The sequence below is a fragment of the Meleagris gallopavo genome, chromosome 1 (genome assembly GCF_905368555.1).
Source record: "Meleagris gallopavo chromosome 1, MGAL_WU_HG_1.1, whole genome shotgun sequence".
NCBI classification, from domain to species: domain Eukaryota; kingdom Metazoa; phylum Chordata; class Aves; order Galliformes; family Phasianidae; genus Meleagris; species Meleagris gallopavo.
The window spans coordinates 78,085,231-78,105,422 of record NC_139404.1 but is presented as its reverse complement, the minus strand read 5'-3'; the positions used below and the strand labels follow the sequence as shown (position 1 = coordinate 78,105,422).

General features: G+C 40.0%; 2 protein-coding genes across 2 annotated transcripts in view; both read right to left on the bottom strand.

The window, feature by feature from the left end:
- Positions 1-7,016, bottom strand: part of POLQ (DNA polymerase theta) — a 55,983-nt gene extending 48,967 nt beyond the window's left edge. Inside the window, 4 exon segments of the mRNA XM_019618497.3 lie at positions 1,923-2,079; positions 3,101-3,231; positions 4,177-4,359; positions 6,808-7,016. Of these exon segments, the coding sequence (XP_019474042.3) occupies positions 1,923-2,079; positions 3,101-3,231; positions 4,177-4,359; positions 6,808-7,009 (673 nt within the window). The 5' untranslated portion in view covers positions 7,010-7,016.
- Positions 7,017-7,111: 95 nt separating this feature from the next.
- METTL16 (methyltransferase 16, RNA N6-adenosine) lies at positions 7,112-19,770 on the bottom strand. Its single transcript, XM_085236623.1, is given in 10 exon segments — positions 7,112-8,285; positions 8,372-8,545; positions 11,628-11,717; positions 12,848-12,900; positions 12,903-12,916; positions 14,790-14,932; positions 15,405-15,520; positions 17,034-17,174; positions 19,278-19,477; positions 19,554-19,770. Coding segments are annotated over 10 exon segments (1,674 nt in total). The 5' UTR covers positions 19,682-19,770; the 3' UTR covers positions 7,112-7,670.
- Between the last annotated feature and the right edge of the window lie 422 nt (positions 19,771-20,192).

Genomic DNA, 20,192 nt, shown 5'->3' with positions numbered 1-20,192 from the left:
ATTTAGAATTAATTAGAAGGCATCATGCAACCTTGCAGTATTAGACAAGCTTACTTTAGGTGATAGTTAAAAAGGCATTTTCAGCTCATGCCTGTATTTCACAATTTTTATGAAGATGTATCTTCAAATAGGAAAAGATATTGATTTGTTAAAGATTATTTTTTAAATTAAATTTTAATTCAAAAATTGCTTTCAAGTAAATACATAAAGAAAAAACATTCTTATTTCAGGTATATAGTCATGCTGGGACACAAGGGAAACAAAGGGTTGCAGCAGAGGTGGTGAAGGAAAATGGTGAAAGAAAAATATCACACTTTAGAGCTATTAGTGCTGGGGACACAATATTGAAACTCAGATTTAGCATTCACTTCTCTGGTTATACTGCTTTGTGAGAAGAATGTGCCTGAAAAGAGTCATATAACTCCTGGTACTTGGAAGTATATGACTCTTCTCATGCACATTCTTCTTACAGAGTACCAAAAATTGTGGTGATGGAATGGAGGTGCCAACAAAAGGAACTTGGCATGTCTCCAGCTTCTGAAAGATGCTAGCATTAAACAATACATTTTAGCACCCCGGTTATGCTTACAAAGCACACAAGCTAACATAAATAAGAACCATGCTCTTTGCCTCAAGCTGGTAATGCAGCTTGGAAAACATGGTGAGCTATCACCAAATGAACCCTACTTAAAACAAACAAAAAGAAAAAAAAATCCTTAACTAAGTAGCACACTTTGAGCCATATATTAAAATCAATAACGGCATGATTATCAGTTCTCTTGCTAGGGAAGGGATGAAGGCATGCATTTGAGAACTGAGTCAGATTGCAGCAGTTTCAATTCAAATGATTTAAAAATGCAGCACAGCTATGGTTACCCACTCATCTTCCAGTCTACTGGCAATGTAAAGAGTTCACAGTGATCCTGCCCTGTTGTCCTGGTATGAATGTGGTATCTCGTGATCTCATACTCCTACAGAATCTGAAAGGCTTTCTTTCCCTTACTGTCTGTTGTGTTTAAAAAACTATTCTCAAGAATATTAGGACACGAGATGAACATGGAACAGCAATTTTTTAAGTGGAAGTCTCATATCAGCTTGGTATTCATTTATTTTTCCTGTTTTTGTATTTCAGAAATAGCAGCCAGCTATGTTACAGGCCAAAGATGGGAGGGAGTTTTGTATAAAATAAAACTAGGTATAGTTTTACTGAGCAGACAAGCAAATAGAAGAACAAATTTCTAATCGGTATAGGAAAACACATCTCTCTCCAAGTGCACATATGGTTCTTCCACATTTTATATCTCCTCCCAAGCATTAAATAAGTACCAATATTATCTAGTGGTTGTCAGGGCCATGGTGACCCAGAAGTCTATGCTACAAAGACAGAGAGATTTTGAGTATACTATGAGGGAGAAATGTGTGTGTCCTTCTAGTCACCATGCCTACCCAGAGGATCTCTATGTATTCAATATTTAGAACCCAGTGAGCAATTAATCTAATTCCTCCTCTTCCTCAAACTAATTGAAGATATACCATTGATGGCATATGTACAGTCCTTGTCCCAAACAAACAAAAAGTTCTTTGACTTAAATTTCAGAATTTTAACTCAACTTCACTAATTAGAAGACTCTTTCTGTAAGAATCACTGGTTATTGCAAATGATTCCTACCCACGGACTGTCTTCATAGCAGACAAAATAAAGTTGCAGTTTTATCAGTGCACTCTCCTGCCACTGGGCTACATAGAATAGCCCAGACTGAATTCCTAAATCCAAATCAGAAATGCTCTGAAAGAAGAAAAATGCTCAGATTTACTGTACATCATGCCTGTCAGACAGGGAACTGAGTATCTCATGAATTTACATGTACTCAGATTATGTAAAAAAATCTCATCCCCTTGGCAGTCAGGCCTTAGCATTTTACCCAATGAGTCCATTTGGTTTTCTTCTATTAGCCTATTGATTAGACCATTGGCTTTCTCAATGGTGCAGACAGCAACATCCAGCGAGGAGAAACGTCCAGCAGGAGAGATGCTTCCCATGTAGCCTTCAACTCTCACATCCACCTCCTGAAATAGGGCCTGTTTTCCAAAGGATACAGAATGTTGTGCCAAGGTTATAAATCTGAATTCTGACCGACGCTTGCTGGAATTATTTAAAGTCTATGCATGCTACAACCATGATCCCTAACACTTTTAATGCCAACAAATCAAATTAAAACCATAGCTCTGACAGTTACTGCTCCTTATCCTTATAAATACAAATGACACTCCACTGTCATTTGTATTTATTCCCAAAGCCAAAGAAGCCAAATAATACATATTACAGGATAATGTAAACATAACTGAGATGGAGAGCACTTTTTCATATAAAAGCATAACATACTATGAAGGAAGTTAGAGAGCACAAAGTACAAGTTTATAATAGCAGTTGTACAGAGAAGCCTCACTCTCGAAAAAAATATGGAGCAAAAGCCAAATGTTGGGCATCAAACACAGAAACATCAAATATCTCAGCTGAAAGTCAAGGAACAGTGACTTCTTTTCTTCCAAGGCACATCACTGTAATGAAAAAGCTTTGGCATACTGCACACAGTATTAACAAAAGATACAAATATTTTGAGGCAGATGAGTAGGATATCTTATGATTTCAAGTGTGCAGCTACAACCAAACCATTTGCCCGAAGAAGCAGAATATGATACTGATAATTCTCCAGCTTTACAAGATTAAAGAAATAGCACTTTTCCATTATCGGTCTCTACAAAGTAGCTTTTGCACTCAGCTGGTATCTTTACCTAGGAAATATTACTAAGTTTAATAAAATAAAAAATGTCAAAGAATTGGGAAAAAAAAAAAAAAAAAAAAAAGGCCTTCTGATTTCACTGTTGCCTTTAGTAATTTTTATTATTTTGACATATTAGCTAATGGAAACAATATTTTACATGAAAATCTTTCCCCCCCAAAAGTATCATTCTATCTACACATTCTTTCTAAAGCAACTCTGGAATATTTTTTTCCCTCAAATCCATGAAAATCATTTATTTAATAAACATGACTCAACAGCTATAAGCCATATAATCACTATCCTTGCATGCTACTCACCTGCAGATAACATTTCTTCTCTTTAGCTACAGAGACAAAGGGAAGGATGAAAAGAGCTTTCTTACGAGTCTCTAAGACTCGCTTCAAAATGAGCAATTCTGCAACAAGAGTCTTTCCAGCACTGGTAGGAGCTGAAAATAAATGTATTTTTTAATTAATTTTTAAAGTAATAGGAAAAAAAATCAAAGAAACAAGCATCTTAAAACTAGCACAGAAAACAATAGGAAGCTTGGGGCAAGACTCTTCAATTTTCTTCTCTACAACTGCTTTTGCAGTTATCCCCACTAATAGGTCAAGAGGTCTGCGGACAATTTTTCTTCTAGTGTCTTTTAATCTGTTTTCACCAAGGCTTGTGCTCTCATTTCTGCTCTGGAAGAAACAGCAGCTTAGATAAGCAAGTGAGAGGGAAGAAATGAAAAAAGCGCTACAGTCTCTTGGTTGGAAAGGAGAACTTAGCCACCTACTCACTGACCTAGCCCCTCAGTATGCTAACCCAACATATTCTGGAGCCAAGTAATAAAACTCAAATACAAGCCTCAGAAAAATCATTCTACCCCTCCTCTAAGCTGATCATGATCCTAGTGCTGATTGGGACCAATTTGGAGTAGACATCCCAAATTGTAATTTCCTATGGATTTCTAGCCCACCCATCCCACCTCCCCTTCTATTCCATGCACCCAACCACATTGAGAAGAAATGATGGAGGTATTGAAGGAATTAGATAATAAATTAAAAAATTCAGGAGTATTTAAATCTGACATTGCTGGTATCATTCAGTTCCTGGTTGCCTAGTCTGTAATAAAATAGAGTGTGCACTTAAAATTATCAGTTTCTAAAGGAACTGTAATAGAGAAAATGGAAAATTACTCTCCACATCTGAAAAGCGGACCATCAAGCCATGTACCTTTTATAGCAACAGGACAGAAAAGTAAATTTTCTCTTAGGGGGGTCTCTCCAGAATAAAGAGGATGTTGACCTTTTAATCTGCCAGTTCAGCAACATTCTGCAGTAGGATGATTTGTGAATGGCACTGGGAAATTTAGGGGGTTAAATTTAGTTCTGTTATGTTTGCATACCTGAGTAAACCAGGTTCTTCCCTTCCAGAACTTGTCCGAGCATTAGGCACTCTGCTTGCCATTCAAACATCTGTACTACTCCCAGATTATGATATTTCTCCAAGACTGCCTTAGGAAGACCCCAGCTTGCAAGGAGCAACTTATCTGCTTGATCTTCAGGGACATTTACCTGCTGATATTGCCCTTCGGAAGGAAAACAAAAACAAGAACAGAAACAGTACTACCCTCGAACATAAGGTCACTTAGGTAATATACCTAAAGGTTAAACTTCTTTACAGCCTCGTTATTATGGAGAAAAGGTAACAAAACATTAACTTTCCTATATTTTTCAATATTTCCCATGCATATTTTATCATTCTTCTCATCTCCTGACACCATCTTCTTAATTTCTCCTCCAATTAGGTTTTTTACATACAAATAATTTCTTCACCAAACTCTGATATTTGCTTTTGAGATAGAGTAACCAGGACCAAATACAGACTGGAGCAGAATTTCAGCACTGATTAGCTTAGCAGCATTACAATGTATTTGCCATCTTACCCTTACTCAGACCATTTCCTTTTTAGATTACTGCTACAGAACCCTCAGTAGTTCTCACAGATTACAGAACTGCCCAGGCTCTTTCTCACTTCACAGAAAAACCTAATAATGTAAAATAAAAAGGCAGCTCAAGCTACTCTGCACAGTTAAGTCTGTTTTTCAACACTGATTAGTATCTTCACCACACTGCCAGTTCCTCTAGTTTAATTAAGTTCTTTGCTTCTCATTTCTTGTCTAAATAATTCTGTGCTGGCTACAGATACTGCCTCCTCTGTGGTTCTCTCTTTTTCCTAATCATTAAGGAAACTCAAACCTTTTGTCCCTTTCCTCATCTGAGACAGAAAACAGATTTCTGATCCACAGTAATGCCTTCCATGTCTACTTAGTTCCCATAGCAGCGCTTTGTGAAAGACCTCATCAAATCCATATGAAAAACAAGTAATTGCGTGTAATGACACTATTGCACCCGTTCTTCCAACACCATATTAAAAAAATAATAATCTAAAAAGGGTTTAACACTGTTGTAATAACATAAGGGCAAACACGATCAGGGAAATACGGGCAGCTTATGTATGGTAGTATTTACAGACAAACAAAAACTGCAGCTACTTCTTTAGGCTAACTCCAATCTAGCTATCAATGGTGCACAACCATTCTCCCCTGCACAATTACATAGAAAGACTGTTGCATCTTAGCTCTAAAATAGTTGTTTCACTGTTTATGATCTAGGCACTATGAATAAATAAAACGTTAAGCATATCCAGAGTGAACAACGTGTTACAAGCAGGTTTCCATGGGGCATTTAGAAGTGGCCAGATTTCTCTGCCCTAAAATGTCACTAGTATGGCAGAATTAGGGTTCATAATAACTTAAAAACAAAACAAACAAATAGATGTATAATTGGATCTCAAGCTTCTCTCCTAATGCTAAAACCAACAAGCTGCCTATGAAAGACTGCACAGGTAAGGGATGACATGGCTCTAGTGTTGGAAGAATTCCTTTAGATCAACGCTGAATGCAAGTTTGAAAACTTGTGCCTTAGGAAGCTTCAAATTTAAAACATACATACATTAGTATAATACTGCATCAACCTTTTTTTACCTACTAGAAAAATGCTAAGAGAGAATAAAAAGCAGGATGATGCACGTTGCTGGGTTAGAGCACTGGGATTTAGTTGTGTCTAAAAGAAAGGTTGGATGTCAGGAAAAAGTCTGTCACCCTGGAACAGGCTGCCCAGGGCACTGGGCATAGCTCCAACCTGCTGGAGCTCAAGGAGTTTTTGGACACTGCTCTTAGTCATACTTTGAATTTTGGGTGTTTCTGCATGGAGCTGGGAGCTGGACTTGATCCTTGTGGGTCCCTTCTTACTTGGGATGTTTTATGATTTTATAATTCTAAAATGCGTGCAGAGTTTGGTCTCTATAGGACACAGGAGTGTTGTGCGCTGAATCTTTTTGAGAGGAGCTGACAAAGCCGCATCTTGCAGCATATAAACACAGTGGGGAGAAGATGCTGCCTGCCTGCAGGAGGCTGGGAGCTGTAAAGAGTTTTAGCAAGAGACGAAATTAGGATAAAAGATGTTGTGTAAAGGCCTTGTACGTAGAAATGAGTACAAAAAGCCATCGCACATCCCCGCATTTGCAGGAGTCCGTCCGCTAAACCGCTAACCAGAAACGTGGTGCTTCCCGATGCAACCATTCTAGCGGCTGGAATCGTTAGCACAGCCGGACAGACTGCGCCGATTGCTGTACTAGGGCAGCACCTAGCGGCCAAGGCCCGCCATTACACGGCATGCACCATAAACGCGTCCCTCTTCAGCGGCGTGCGCAGAACCAGCATGCTTTTGCCTTCCTCAGCTAAACGCCAGATTTATAATAAAGACAGAAAGACCCTTGGGTTCACCTTTGTGCACTGCCAGCCTTTTAGCGCGAAGCACACCCCAGCGCGGCCGCTTCCCGCAAGGAGAAACCAGCCCGTGCTTCACACCGGCGAGCCCACCCGGCTCCCCTCCTAATCCCGGGACGCCCCCTCACCCATGCGGGGCTCCCAGCCCAGCGCACCCCGCCGCCCCTCCGCCTGCCCTCCCGCTACCTGCCGAGCCGCCTCCGGGACTCCCGCTGCAGCGTAGGGAGACCTCGAGGCCGGGCGGGGGGCTGAGCACGGCGCGGCAGGAAGCCGCGGGGCCGAACGGGGCAGCCCGGGTCGTCCTGCCGCCAGCCGCGCTGCGAAGTCCCGCCGCCGAGGCCGCGGCGACGCCGTTAGAGGTGGCGCCGCCATCTTCCCGCCGCGCCATTCAAACGGCAGCCCCGCCCCGCGGCTCCCAGCCCAGGAGCCCCCAGCGGCCGGGTCGGCTCCACGAGGTGTACACCGAAGAACAGTAGAGAAATACGCCGTGTTTCTAAAATGTTTCTTTCTTTAATCAGTCAACGCTTAAAGGATGTATCCATATTGCTACGCTGTAGGTCAAAGGCTAATCTCATCAAAGGGACGAGAGGCGTACTTAAACCGCTGGCTGAAGACTTAGCGCTGCAGAAGGCAACTCCCAAGACAGACCAATTTCCTGCATTTGTATGAAAAATACTGAAGAAAATATTTCAGTAAAGTACTAGTCTACATAGTAACAATATATAAACCTATTACACTAGATAAGAAAGAAAAACAAAACGAGCACTGTCATTATTTGAAATGGTCACAGCATAGATGTGTTTCACTGCAACGTGTAGTTTTATAACTGAAAAACAAGATATATTACTTCTCTGTCCTTCATTGCACATGAAGTCATACTTCATGTACTCCTTGCAGCATTAAAAAAAAGCTATTTAACATTAAAAAAAGAGCTTTAATTTTCATTTTACTAATGTTTAAGGGGAAATCTTATTTTGCTAACCATTTAAACCATCAAAAAATAGTTTATAAAACTTGAAGACTCATTTTTACCAAAGTGAGATAAAGGGCTAACTAGCAACCAACCGAAGAACTTGGTTCCGTAGGTATGTGCACAGCTGGTTCATTAAGTCTCTGTTCTGTCCTTCAACCCAGTGCATTTCTACTAATACATCATTTCCTTCTTTCTTCACGTTCATTAAACATTTAAAGAGGAAACATCTACTGGTTTCCTTGGGACTTTGTCCTTTTTCAGCTGTTAGATCACTAGCTTCCTCTGAAGGCTGAGGTCCCTGCTTTGCACTACTGGAACCTTCGTTAAATGATGTTTCTGCCTGCTTTGCTTCCGTCTCCTCCTCCTCCATACGCTCACTAAGTTCTTTGGTAGCCGATTCTTCCCTTAGCTCATCGTCTGCAGTCAAATGGACGCCTTGATCAGGTGCCACAAGCTCAGTTTCAGAGTCTTCAGTCTTGGGTTTTTCACAGTCCAAACTGTTGCTCACGCTGTTCTGACTGTTTTTTCCCTCTTCCATTGCTTGCAGAACATCATTAGAAGCTCGAGGAAGTTCTCGTAATTGCCTTACTCTCTCTCGTTTCTTTCTCCTCAGATGAACCCAGGAGTTTTCAATGGCAGTCACAAACAGGCTAAGTTCATCTTTCCCACAAGGAACACGCTTATGCTGAACCTATTGAAGAAGACAGAAGAACTTCAAATTATTTATTCACATACTTTAAAGTAGGATATTGTAACATCTAACACTTAATATTTTACCTTTAAATCAGCAAGAATCTTCTCTATCCAGGCTCTAACAACAGCAATGCCTTCAACAGCATCCCAGCCCATCGCTGCAGCTTTGATGGATAATTCTTTGACTGTAGAAGCCAAGACTGTAAATGTAATTGGTTTTCGAGGTTTTTCTAGTTTTCTTCTCTTAGAGGGAGGTGACTAAAAGAAGAAACAAAAGCAGCATAACACCAAAAAAATACAATGCTATGCAGTATTAGTGAAATGACTTTTGTACTCACAATACCTATGGATTAACAGTGTATCTAAACCACTAAATAGTTGCTAACATATCCTGTGTTTCAGTTTACTCCAAAGAGTTATCAGATAGAAAGATCTCACGTGTACTTTATATTAGTCTGATAAACAGAGGGACTTTATTTTCTTATGTCAGCCAAAAACCTTAACCAGTTCTTTCAAACTGTTAGCTCTCTGTGAGCTGACAACATTTGGCTGCTCTTGAGAATACAGATCAGGTGCTAATATCCATACAGTGATTCAAGTTCATTGAAAATTTACTCATAAAATCCTCTAAGCTTGGTTATTGCCTGAACTTATCTTACAGTACATGCACATATGGATTAAAAAAGCAAGTCTCACCCTAAGGTGAACAAGCTGTATTTATGATCATGTTTAGACTTTTTTAAACCATGCCCTGGTTGAGTTCATGATCTCAAGGAACACAGGCGTGGCAAAGAATGGAGTCAGGACCTTAAACTTCAGGAGAGCGAACTTCTGACTGTTTAAGGAATTGTTGGATGAGGTCTCCTGGGAAGAAGTCCTTAGGGACAAAGGAGTGCAACAAAGCTGGCTACTCTTGAAAGATGCCTTTCTGAGAGTGCAAGAGCTCTCCATCCCTCAGAATAAGCAGGCAGAGAACACAGGATCAACGTGGCTTGATAAGAATCTACTGGTCAAACTGAAAGAAAAGGATAAGTACAGGTAGTGGAAGCAACAATGTGTCACCTGGGAAGAATACAGGGACACTGTCTGGACTTGCAGAGATGGGATTAGGAAAGCCAAGGCACAGCTGGAACTGAACTTGGCGAGGGACATTCAAATCAAGACAGGATTCACAGGTACAATGGTCAAAAGAGACAGGCCAAAGAGAGTGCACCTCCTCTGCTAAATGAGAAAGGAGAACTGACTACAACAGAAATGGGGAAGGCTGAGGTACTCAATGAGTTATTTAACTCAGTCTTCACTGGCATCCAGGATTCTCACATACCTGAACCTCCAGGTAGGAACTGGGGGAGCAAACTCTCCCCCACTATAAGGACAGAGCAAGTCCAAGACCAATTCACAAAACTGAAGGGACCAGATGGCATGCATCCCAGGGTCCTAAGAGAACTGTCTGATACGGTTGCTGAGCCGCTCTCCATGATATCTGAAAAGTCACTGGACTCCCTGGGGACTGAAAAAAGGAAAGCATCACCTCCATTTTTAAGAAAGGGAGAAAGGAAGACCTGGGGAACTATAGGCCTCATACAGTGCCTCACCTCTATGCCTGGGTAGATCATGGAACACTTTTTTCTGGAAGACACATTAAGGCATATGAAGGATGAGCAGGTGATCCAAGACAGCCAGTAAGGCTTCATCAAGGGAAAGTCATGTCTGACCAATCTGGTGGCCTACTAAGATGGAGTGACAGCATTGGTGGACAAAGAGAAGGCAACTGATGTCATCTACCTGGACTTCCGCAAGGCCTTTGACATGATCCCCCACCACGTCCTTATCTCCAAATTGGAGAGAGACAGACTGAAGGGTGGACTATTCAATGGATAAGGAATTAGTTGGAAGTTCCAATCAGAGGGTTGTGGTCAATGAATCTATAATCAGATGGAGGCCAGTAATGAGCAGCATCCCCCAGCGGTCCATCTTGGGTCCGGTACTCTTTTAATGCCTTTATATGCCTTTATCGATGACACAGATGATAGGGGTTGAGTGCACCCTCAGTAAGTTTATCGATGACACCAAGTTGAGAGATGCAGTTGATACAGCAGACGGAAGGAATGCCATCCAGAGGGACCTTAATAAACTCAAAATGTGGGCTCTTGTGACCTAATAAGGTTAAAGAAAGCAAAGTGCAAGATATTGCATTTGGGTTGAGGTAATCTCAGATATGTATACAAGCTGGAAGAAGAACTCCTTGAGAGTAGTCGTACTAGAAGGACTTAAGGGTCATGACTGATGAAAAACTTAACATGAGCCAGCAGCCGGTAAAGACAACGGTATCTTCAGTACCATCAGAAGAGGGGGGGGCAGCAGGGCAAGGGAGGTGACTGTCCCACTGTACTCTGCCCTTATAAGGCCACCACTGGAGTACTGCATCTAAATCTGGGGCCTGCAACACAGGAAAGATGTGGAGCTTCCGGGAAAGGGTCCAAAGGAGGGCCACAGAGATGATCCAAGGGCTGGAGCACCTCCCCTATGAAGATAGGCTGAACGAACTAAGCTTGTTCAGCCTGGAAAAGAAAAAGCTGTAGGAAGACCTCATTGCAGCCTTCCAATATTTAAAGGGAGCTTATAAACATGAGCAAAATCAACTTTTTACAGGAGTAGACACTGACAAGACAAGAGGGAATGAATGGTTTTAAACTAAAGGAGAGGAGATTTAGACTTGATATCGGGGGAAATTTTTTACTGAGAATGGTGAGGTGCTGGAACAGGCTGCCCAGAGAAGTTGTGGACGCCCCATCCTGCTTAAGGCCAAGTTGGATGGAGCCCTGGGAAATCTGATCTAGCAGTTGGCATCTTTGCCTGTGGCAGGTTGGAACTTGATGATCCTTGGGGTCTCTTCCAACCCAAGCCATTCTATGATTCTCTGACATATTCAGGTCTAAAGCGGCTAAAACATATTCATATTTATTTGGTAACAAGAATCCACATGAAAATTAAAATCAAGTTCTCAGGAGAAAATTTTAAGTTTAAATCTAGCCCAAATTTGTAATATCCTACATATGCTTTCTGAGTTACAAGTGACCCATACTTTCACTGAAACCCACAGGAAATCCCTGCAGGTTTCTTTTCCCTTCCCAATCCACAGGTCATAATGGATCACATGTAACAACTGCTAACAGACTGGGGCCAATTAACAAAACCCACTGTCCACACAGCTCACTCCATCAATATTCCTTTCTGACAGAGAGCAGTTCCTTTCACAGCTGTTGTACTTACAGCTCATTAGGCTCTTCCTCAAATAAGAGACAGACATAGAAAAGCAAGACAAAACTAAGGTACTTACAGGTACTTGCACATCGTCATAGAAACTCCATGCCAGTGCCCATCTCATAGTACGTCCTTGACAGAATTCTGTGTGAGTAACTTTAGGAACCTATGTGAAGTAGCAATATAAAATTTTGTTTTGTATTAATAAATAACACTGTTGTACTCCATACATTCTTAAGCAACAAGAGTTAGCATAGTTATTTCCTTGAGATAGGAATGGAAATTCCTTCTGCCACAGCTCATAGTTGTTAGTGACACATGAAGCTGTTTGGTGCCAAGGCTGGTAACGGCGACTGAAATTTCCCATCTCTACCTACCACATCTGTGCACTTTGAAGACTCCAAGTTCAAGTTCAGAGACATACAACACTAACCTTTACGTGCATTCTGTCTCTGCAAAAAGCACATTCTTTTTCCCTGTTTGGAACCTGCTCCTGTTCCACATTTGAATGTTGAATAAAAGGGACACAGAACAAAAGCAATGTATCACTGGGAAAGTAAGCAGGTAAGCATGGACAATTTTTCTGAGCATGTCTGTATCTTTGTTTAAAAAACAACACAAAAACTTGCCCTTAAACATAAAATTCAGACCCAATGTTAGCATTATATAGTCTTTCCATACATGGATGTCATGTTGTACAGTATTTATGTATGGTATTAAGGATGTGCTGTATACAGTCCAGGACAATTACCAACCATCCCAGTTCACTCTGAACTATTATCAACTCCAGAGCATAAGCTCCAGCTCCATACAGCAAAAATCAAACAAATAGAAAAATGTAACTTTTGAGTACTGCCTAAAACAGAGCACACATGTACGAGAGAGAGAGGGAGAGGGAGGGAAATGGAGACGAGATGGAGACAGACAGACAGAGGAAAATCTCTATTCTAGATTTTTTTCCTACCTTTGAATTCCTGTATCTATCAAAATTCCAATAATAAATTAAATTTTTTGGAACATGAATGTCATATTCTAATCTGAACCTTCACATCGCATGCGCTTGGTTAAAACAAATATAACCCCAGATCTACTATAATAGTGATTATAAAACTAATCAAAATGGAGTTGATAGTCTCAAGAATACAAAAGGAAACCTCAGTTCTTCTGTACAAGGCTCACAAGGATTTCTCTCATTTTAATGAGGTGCTAACAGTACAGCACAAGGAAGAAAGTGTGTAGAAGTTTATACTGAATTCAACATACACAGGATATGTAAGGACTGTATATAAAACTTACCCCCTGGATTTTAAGTTCTTCTTTCAATGGTGCTAAACTGCATTTCTTCCCAGCATACAACTGTACCACCTGCAGACAGTACACAACAAAGAGTTTTTATAAATACAGATCAAGGGAAAAGGGAAACTAACAAAAAGGACTATCTGGATCAGAAATCTGCGTGAACAATGTCAAATTCAAAAACAAAACAAAAAGAGCAAAATTAGTCTTAAATAGAGTACTACAACAAAGTACAATATGAAACACGAAAGGAGCGAAGACAGACTAGAAAGGAGAATGTGTTCTCAGAAAATATGATGATGATGTTAATATTGAAACAGCATCTGAACAGGCAGGAATCACGACTCAAAAAGTGACCTTAATTACATGTAAGATATCACTCCTTACAATAATCCATAACTTTCCTTGGAGCACAATCAACATAAGAAGAAATACTTGGTTACTGACAAGCATATGTGCTTAAGAGGCTGACCTACTGACCAATTCTGCTCATTCATAACTGATTATCCAGGTTCCTATTACCATATGAGAAATAAAACACTCTCCCAGCTCCAAAAAAAGAAATTTGTTTAGCTGGAGCTAATCCTTTCACTTAGCTTCTCATCTTCAATATCTCCACGCAATACACTCCTGTTCTTCATTTAACTTGCTTCTCAAGTCTTGTTACCCTCTCTTAAATAACTCTCCCTTACTATTGCAGTTAAGCTGATTTTCCACACAGCACAATATAAAGAATTTCACAGAGTAATACTTACATGAAATCCCAGTATTCCTGGCAAAACTAAAACACGCTTCTTCCACAAAATTACTAAATATCAAACCTTCAACTTCTAGTTGAAGAAGAAGGGAAGAGGAGGTAGAATAAGTCAATGAAGCCTCCTGGCCAAAAGGAGTCTCAGCCCTCTCTATTAACAATTCACTACTCATGCCCTTTGGTACTGTTGCCGAACCTTGTTTCTAACAAAACACGAAAGAGTATTTTAAGCAAGCTGTTATTTTTGTATCAAGTTCTCCCAGGTTTACAAAACTGAAACCTCCTTTTTTTTTTTTCCTTGAAAGAACTACAAGATACAAGCACTTCTAATAGAGTCCTGTTTCACTTTGTCCTAGCTTTCCAAAAAGTGAACATATTCTTTGTATTATTCTTTTTTTTTTTTTCCCCCAGATCCATCACTGGAAAACATACATTCTAAATAACAGATTCGACATCAGATGAATCAGATGGATGAGAACGTAAGGCAGTGCTCCACAAGAGTCTCAATAAAGCACATCTTGAATATACAGACAGAAGGCTGAATTTCCTTTGCTCAGAGCACTGATGAAGTTGTGGTAATAACGCAAAGATTGTGGCAGCTGTATTTTAGAAGTATATTAAAAAAATCTGAAGGAAGCTTCCAGCAGAGTTACAGGAATAACATACAGAACATTACTTGGTGGAAAGGGTTGTCTGAAAAACAGAAGACGTGCTATTTTTTCTTGTTCAGAAGAAGATCTCACTACAATTATTATTTCAGCTTATATTCACATCAGATAGCATTCAGTGCAACAGTGTCCTTTAGTAGACAAATCTGTAAGATATCAAAATTCAACCAGGAAAAGAGAAAAGCTTTCAGGTAATGAACAGATTACTAGGAGTTGACATACATCCTCCTATCCCAGAAGAACCTAACAATAAACGCTGACCACCTTCAGCAGGTACATACGCTAATTCAGCTGCAAGCTACAAGTGCCACTGGTATGGGCTTTTTTGTTTTCTGCCTTTAAACATCTCCCCTAATGACTTGTAATCGTTTAATGCTCAGGAACAATTAATTTGATATAAACTGAGACTAAGTAAGTGAACTAAACACTGGACCACAGCTACATTCTTTACTAAAATATCACTTTCGCACTAATTCAGACAAAGAAGAAGGTCAACATTTAACCAGAAGAAAGCACTTACCGTAACCTCTTTTTTAGTTGTAAGCTATCATGAATAATTCTCTTGACAAACTCTAGCTCTCCCCCCTCAGCCATGATTTCAGTGATCCCTCCTGTATTTACAGAACTTGGAGGAGGGCGCCGTGGGTTTCGAGAATTTACTCCCTGGATAAGAAAGATTATTTGAGATTAATTAAAATTGTTAAACATTTTTTACAAGGATTACTTTCAAACTATATCCTAACTCAATTTTCAGTCAGGAGCAAAAGTCACTGCCTCTATCCTCCCCCACATTGCCACCATGGGTAACAGACAAAAGTACGTTACAAATAAGCCTACGTAGTGGGCACTGAATTTCAGATTTAGTAGCAGTCTACTTTCTAAACCAATTCTCAAAGACAACAGAATCTTGTGAAAAAAATCCACTTCAGATAGGATAGCAGTTTCAAGTTCTTCAATATTTGTTTTCGGGCAGAGAGGCACAGAAAGAAAATACTTCAATGCTATTTTGTCACAATTTGGGATTTTCCATTGAACTTTCCCAAAGAGAAGGGGTTTAAACTGACAGAGAAGAGGATATCCTTCCACTCCCTGAACACAGGAATAAATACATGCAACTTTTAGTTTGCTAACTTACCTTCGCTTCCAATTGGTTGGCAAAAAAAGGAGGGTTGCACATGCAGAAATCGTAAATTATCTCAGATTCTTCTTTCAGCGCATCCATTAGAAGAGTCTTCTGTGGAACCTTAACCACTAATAGAAAAGGATTTAGTCAGTAAGGAGTGCTATATTTTATCAGATGTGTCATTTTTCTTACTGCATTTCTTGAAGCAATATACTGTATAAAAACTGCACTTTCTTAGCAACATACTCTACTAAAAAAAGTATAACATCAGCATGCAAATAAAGACTTGAGGTTAAGGAGTAGCATAGAAACAGCTTATGAGTATATACACAGTAGTCATGGAAAACATGAGTCTTTAAATAAACAATTAACTGCGTGAATTGCAATAAGTTCTCTGCTGCAACTACAAATGTAAAAGCTTTCATACTTCAAATTTATGAAAGGAAAGGAGCTTGCCCTACCGTTACATATGAGGTATTGATTTAAAAAAAAAAGTGCAAGAAAAACAAATTTTGGCAATCATCCTATTCCAACAAAATGTATGTGCAACTCGGAACATCATGTAATTTTTTTCTACTACTTACAATCAATCTTCAGGTTTATATATACAGAAAAAATTATTTTGGAAGAAAGTTACTGACAACAGTATTTCACTTTCAGACCAAAAAAATCCTTTTTTTTTTTTTCTTTTTAATGTTTTGACTATCTTTTTTAATTAGCCTTTTCATTGAAGTTTGAAGAATAAAGATTATATTGCAAAATAATCTCCAGATAAAGCTACCCAGCAAAAATCTCAAGACAGTCTTTTGAAACATGACAAAATTCATTTGGAGGAAAAAAGAAACAGATGTCAAACCATTTTCAACCTGACTCCAAAACGCGTGTTGCTAAATTAGTTACTGGTTACAGCAGGATAATCAGCTCCAGCTAAACACTTCAGATCCAAGAATTAAGAACTGTGAAGTGTAACACCACCACACCACTAAGAATCCTACGATGGCAGTGGTTAAATACCATCATTGTTCCCCACATCAAGATCTGGGTCTTCAAGACTGACAGGGACAGGCCAAGAGGAAAATATTTAGGTAAAAAGGATACTCCCAAAATCTAGCAGAACCAGAATTTTTATTTCAGAGATGATAATGGACCAGCTTTATAGTGTATAAAACCTTCACTGATATTTTTCCAAGCTCTTCCACAGATAGAGTCTAACACTCTGCTACTACCACACTGTTAAGATTTAATTCAGAAATGAAGAGTAAGGATTGACTCTGTACAAAGTATATGTATTAGTGTCACATAAATTACTTGAGGGGAATACTCCACATCTCCTAGTAGCAGAAACAGCATAGACTCAAAGAAATGCTTCAGTAACAGAAGGAAACATGGAGAGAGAAAAGCTCCCTAGGATTTAGTTTAATTTACAGATTTTTGTAAAGATGAATAGCTCTTTTTCCATACTTGCCATTCTGAACAACCTGTGACTTTTTGTTTTAAGCATGGACCTTAGCAAACACTCCGTCAGTAAAAACGGCAGCGTATATATTGGCAGGAATACTGGTTCTGACACGCCACTTGAATGTGGCAAAAAAAAATAGGCCACAACATTCGTATGCCACTAAATAGCCTATTACATCATACCTTTTATAAGATCAGACAAGTTATTCTGTTCCACATTCTTCTTGGCATAATTGAAGCACATGTCATCCACTTCTGTTGCAAGAAAATACCAGCCATTCAATGTTGATCCAAGTAACGGGTATATGCACGATGCCCCTGTCCCTGCAGATGTAAAAAATATATGAAGAAAGCAAAATAAGTCTCTAGCATTATATGCAGCAATTATGCACGTTAAGCAACACAAAGAATTAATTTCAAGAAAGCATTGCTCACCAATCACCAAATCAGTTCTTTAGTGAATAATTTTAAGTAATTTAAAACACAGTATTGTGAAAGATGCATTATGAACAGAGAACACTACAATCCTCCCTAGAATACTAGTAGATTATCAACTTCTTTCTTCAGCAATTTTCCCACTTATGGCAATAATTTATACAGAGAAAGCCAAATGTATCCTGTTTTACTAAGAAAAAATGCCAAAATATATCTTTTTCTGTATTTTTCTATCTTCTTTCAAGTATCATGAGTAATTTTACTTTTGCACACAGCAGCCACACACACCTCAGGAAAAAAGGAAATCTGATATCACAGAATTTTTTCCTATTGACAAAAGAAAGAAAGAAAAAAAAGAACAGCAGGGGTGCCAGTTAAGATCTCTACAAAGGTAACCAGATAAAAACTTGGTAATGAACAGAAATACACTGCAGCGCAAAAGGATTATTTTTAAAATGTATGGCATATCCAGGTGATCCAATTACTAAAAATTTTTAAAAAACAGAGATCAGAGATTTATCAGGAATCTACTATTATATGGATTAATTGAAACACAAAGAAAAACAACAGCAAGCAAGAAAAAGTATGCACACTTATATCCAGAGGTCTATGGAAATTGTTTTTGAAAACAGTATCTAATGACAACTGTGTTAAAGTCAGCTATCAAGTTTTAAAGTTATGAAAGTAGCTGTGCACATGCCACATGATGATACAAATCTTCACAGCCTACTTGAAACCAAGCCAAGAATGCAAGAAGTGAAAAATTACACCAACTAAAAACAATCAGCTAGAAAACACCTAGAAAACATTCATGACAAATATTTGCATAGTAACTGAGATTACTGAACCCAATCTTTGAGGAAGTCAGTAACTGCAGCATTTTCATAATAAAGACAAACAAAGCTTAAGAAGTGAAAAATGAGTTGCAGAGCTCTCAGACACGTGCACTGGCTGGTATCATACACCTGTGGCTGTTCAGCCCAGTATAAACTGTATCTTGTTTTCTACAGAAAATTTTTTTCAATCAAAAGATGCCTATGCTAGTAGCTTCCTCGGTTCCTAATTAAGCCTCTTTCAAAACTTAAATCATGAAAGAACTAAGAAAAAAATAATTCAAGGTTTTTGTTGTGTTTTTTTGTTTTTTTTTTTTAAACATAGATCAATCATCTGTCACACACACCTGAAGCCACAGAATCCTGGGCTTCAGGTGAGACAGAATGCCCTCATAGTGCCTGGTATGATGTTGTGCTTTGGCTTTAGGAGAAAAACAATGTTGATAACACAGTGATGTTTCAGTTATTGCCGAGCAGTGCTGCACAGAGCCAAGGATGTTTCAGTTTCTCAGCTTCTCATACTGTCCTGCCAGTGAGGAGGTTGGAGGCACGAGGAGCTGGGAGGGAACAGAACCAGGAGAGCTCACCTAATGACTTCACATGAAGATAAACTATAAAACTGAGGGGAGCTGGCAAATGGAAGGGGGGGGGAGAGGAGGGGGTCCATCACTGCTGGGGGCTGGTAGGGCATTGCTTGGTGAGCAACTGCACTGTGCGTCATATGGTTTTTTTTTTGTTGTGTGTATATATATATATATATATAAAAATAATTATTATCAGAATTACTGTTCTATCTTCCTTTTCTGGCTTAGTAAACAGTTTTTATCTCAGCCTAGGAATTCTGACATTTTTTCCCCAATTCTCCTCCCCATCCCACTGCAGGGGGGGGTTAAACTACAACACATAGAAAAAGTATCTTATTAAAGGAACCCTAGAAAGAATTACTACGCAACTTACAAGCTCTCGTGTGTGTGTCTAAAATGCTAACATAACTCATCAGTTAGAAGAAGACAGAGAAAACGAAAAATACAATCGACTTCCCACACATTTGCTTTCTCAAAAGCACTGCTGCACAACGAATCTTACTAAGCTAGCTTCATTAGCCATAAATAACGAACTAATTAAACACTTCGCCTTATAAACAGCTCACAGTAAATACCTATGTCAATGCCCCGCCTCAGCACTCCCTTGTCAGCATCCTGATGGCCAATGAGATCCTCCACCCAGTGGATGTAGTTCAGCCTCAACGGGACGGTCGGAATGAGCCTTTCCAGAGGGATGTCAATGGTGAGCCCAAAATCCTCCTTCAGAAGGGTACACGTCAGAGCTCTCACCGCTTCGGGGTCCTTGAAGTTCAGGCTGAAAGCATAAACAGGCGTCGCGTCGGGGCCCGAAACGCGCGCAGCTCGGAAACCCGCCCCCATCGGCCGCCTACCTCACCCTGCCGGCCAGGGTGGTCTGTACGTGCTGCCGGAACTCGGGGTACTTGCCGGCCAGGTAGGCGAAATCGGGCGGCTTGTCCTTGTAGCGGTTGCGCGCGTGCATCGACTTGTTGAGCGCCATGGCGGGAGCAACGCGCCGCCCGCGCCCAGCGGCCCCACCGCAGAGCCTCCCGACACGCACCGCGGGCCGCCGGGACGTACCAAAGGCGGCGGGCGGGGGGAGCTGCGAGGGGACGGAGCGGTGGGTTGGAAAACCCGGAGATTTGATACGCTCGATGGATAACGGTGGCTTTTTTTTTTTTTAAATAATGTACACACAAACATGCAAAAATCCCATGTTCCTGAAGGTGGCTGCCCAAGATCAGAGTTGCTTCTGATTGGAAGAAGTATTTACTATAAATTACTTCTAATAGGCGTTGTACTGAGCGCGCAGCAACGAAAGCTCGCCTAGAGGGCAGGCGAGGAAGACCACTGGCTGAAGCAAAAGGCTGTCTGTTGGACTGTCATGATGCTAAAAAGACGCTAGACGGTAGAAGAGACCATGGAATAGAATCACAGTGTGGAAAGTGAAAATGTTTCTGCATTGGATATTGAAAAGGGCAACTGATCTAAAGAAGTAAGCTGTAGCATAT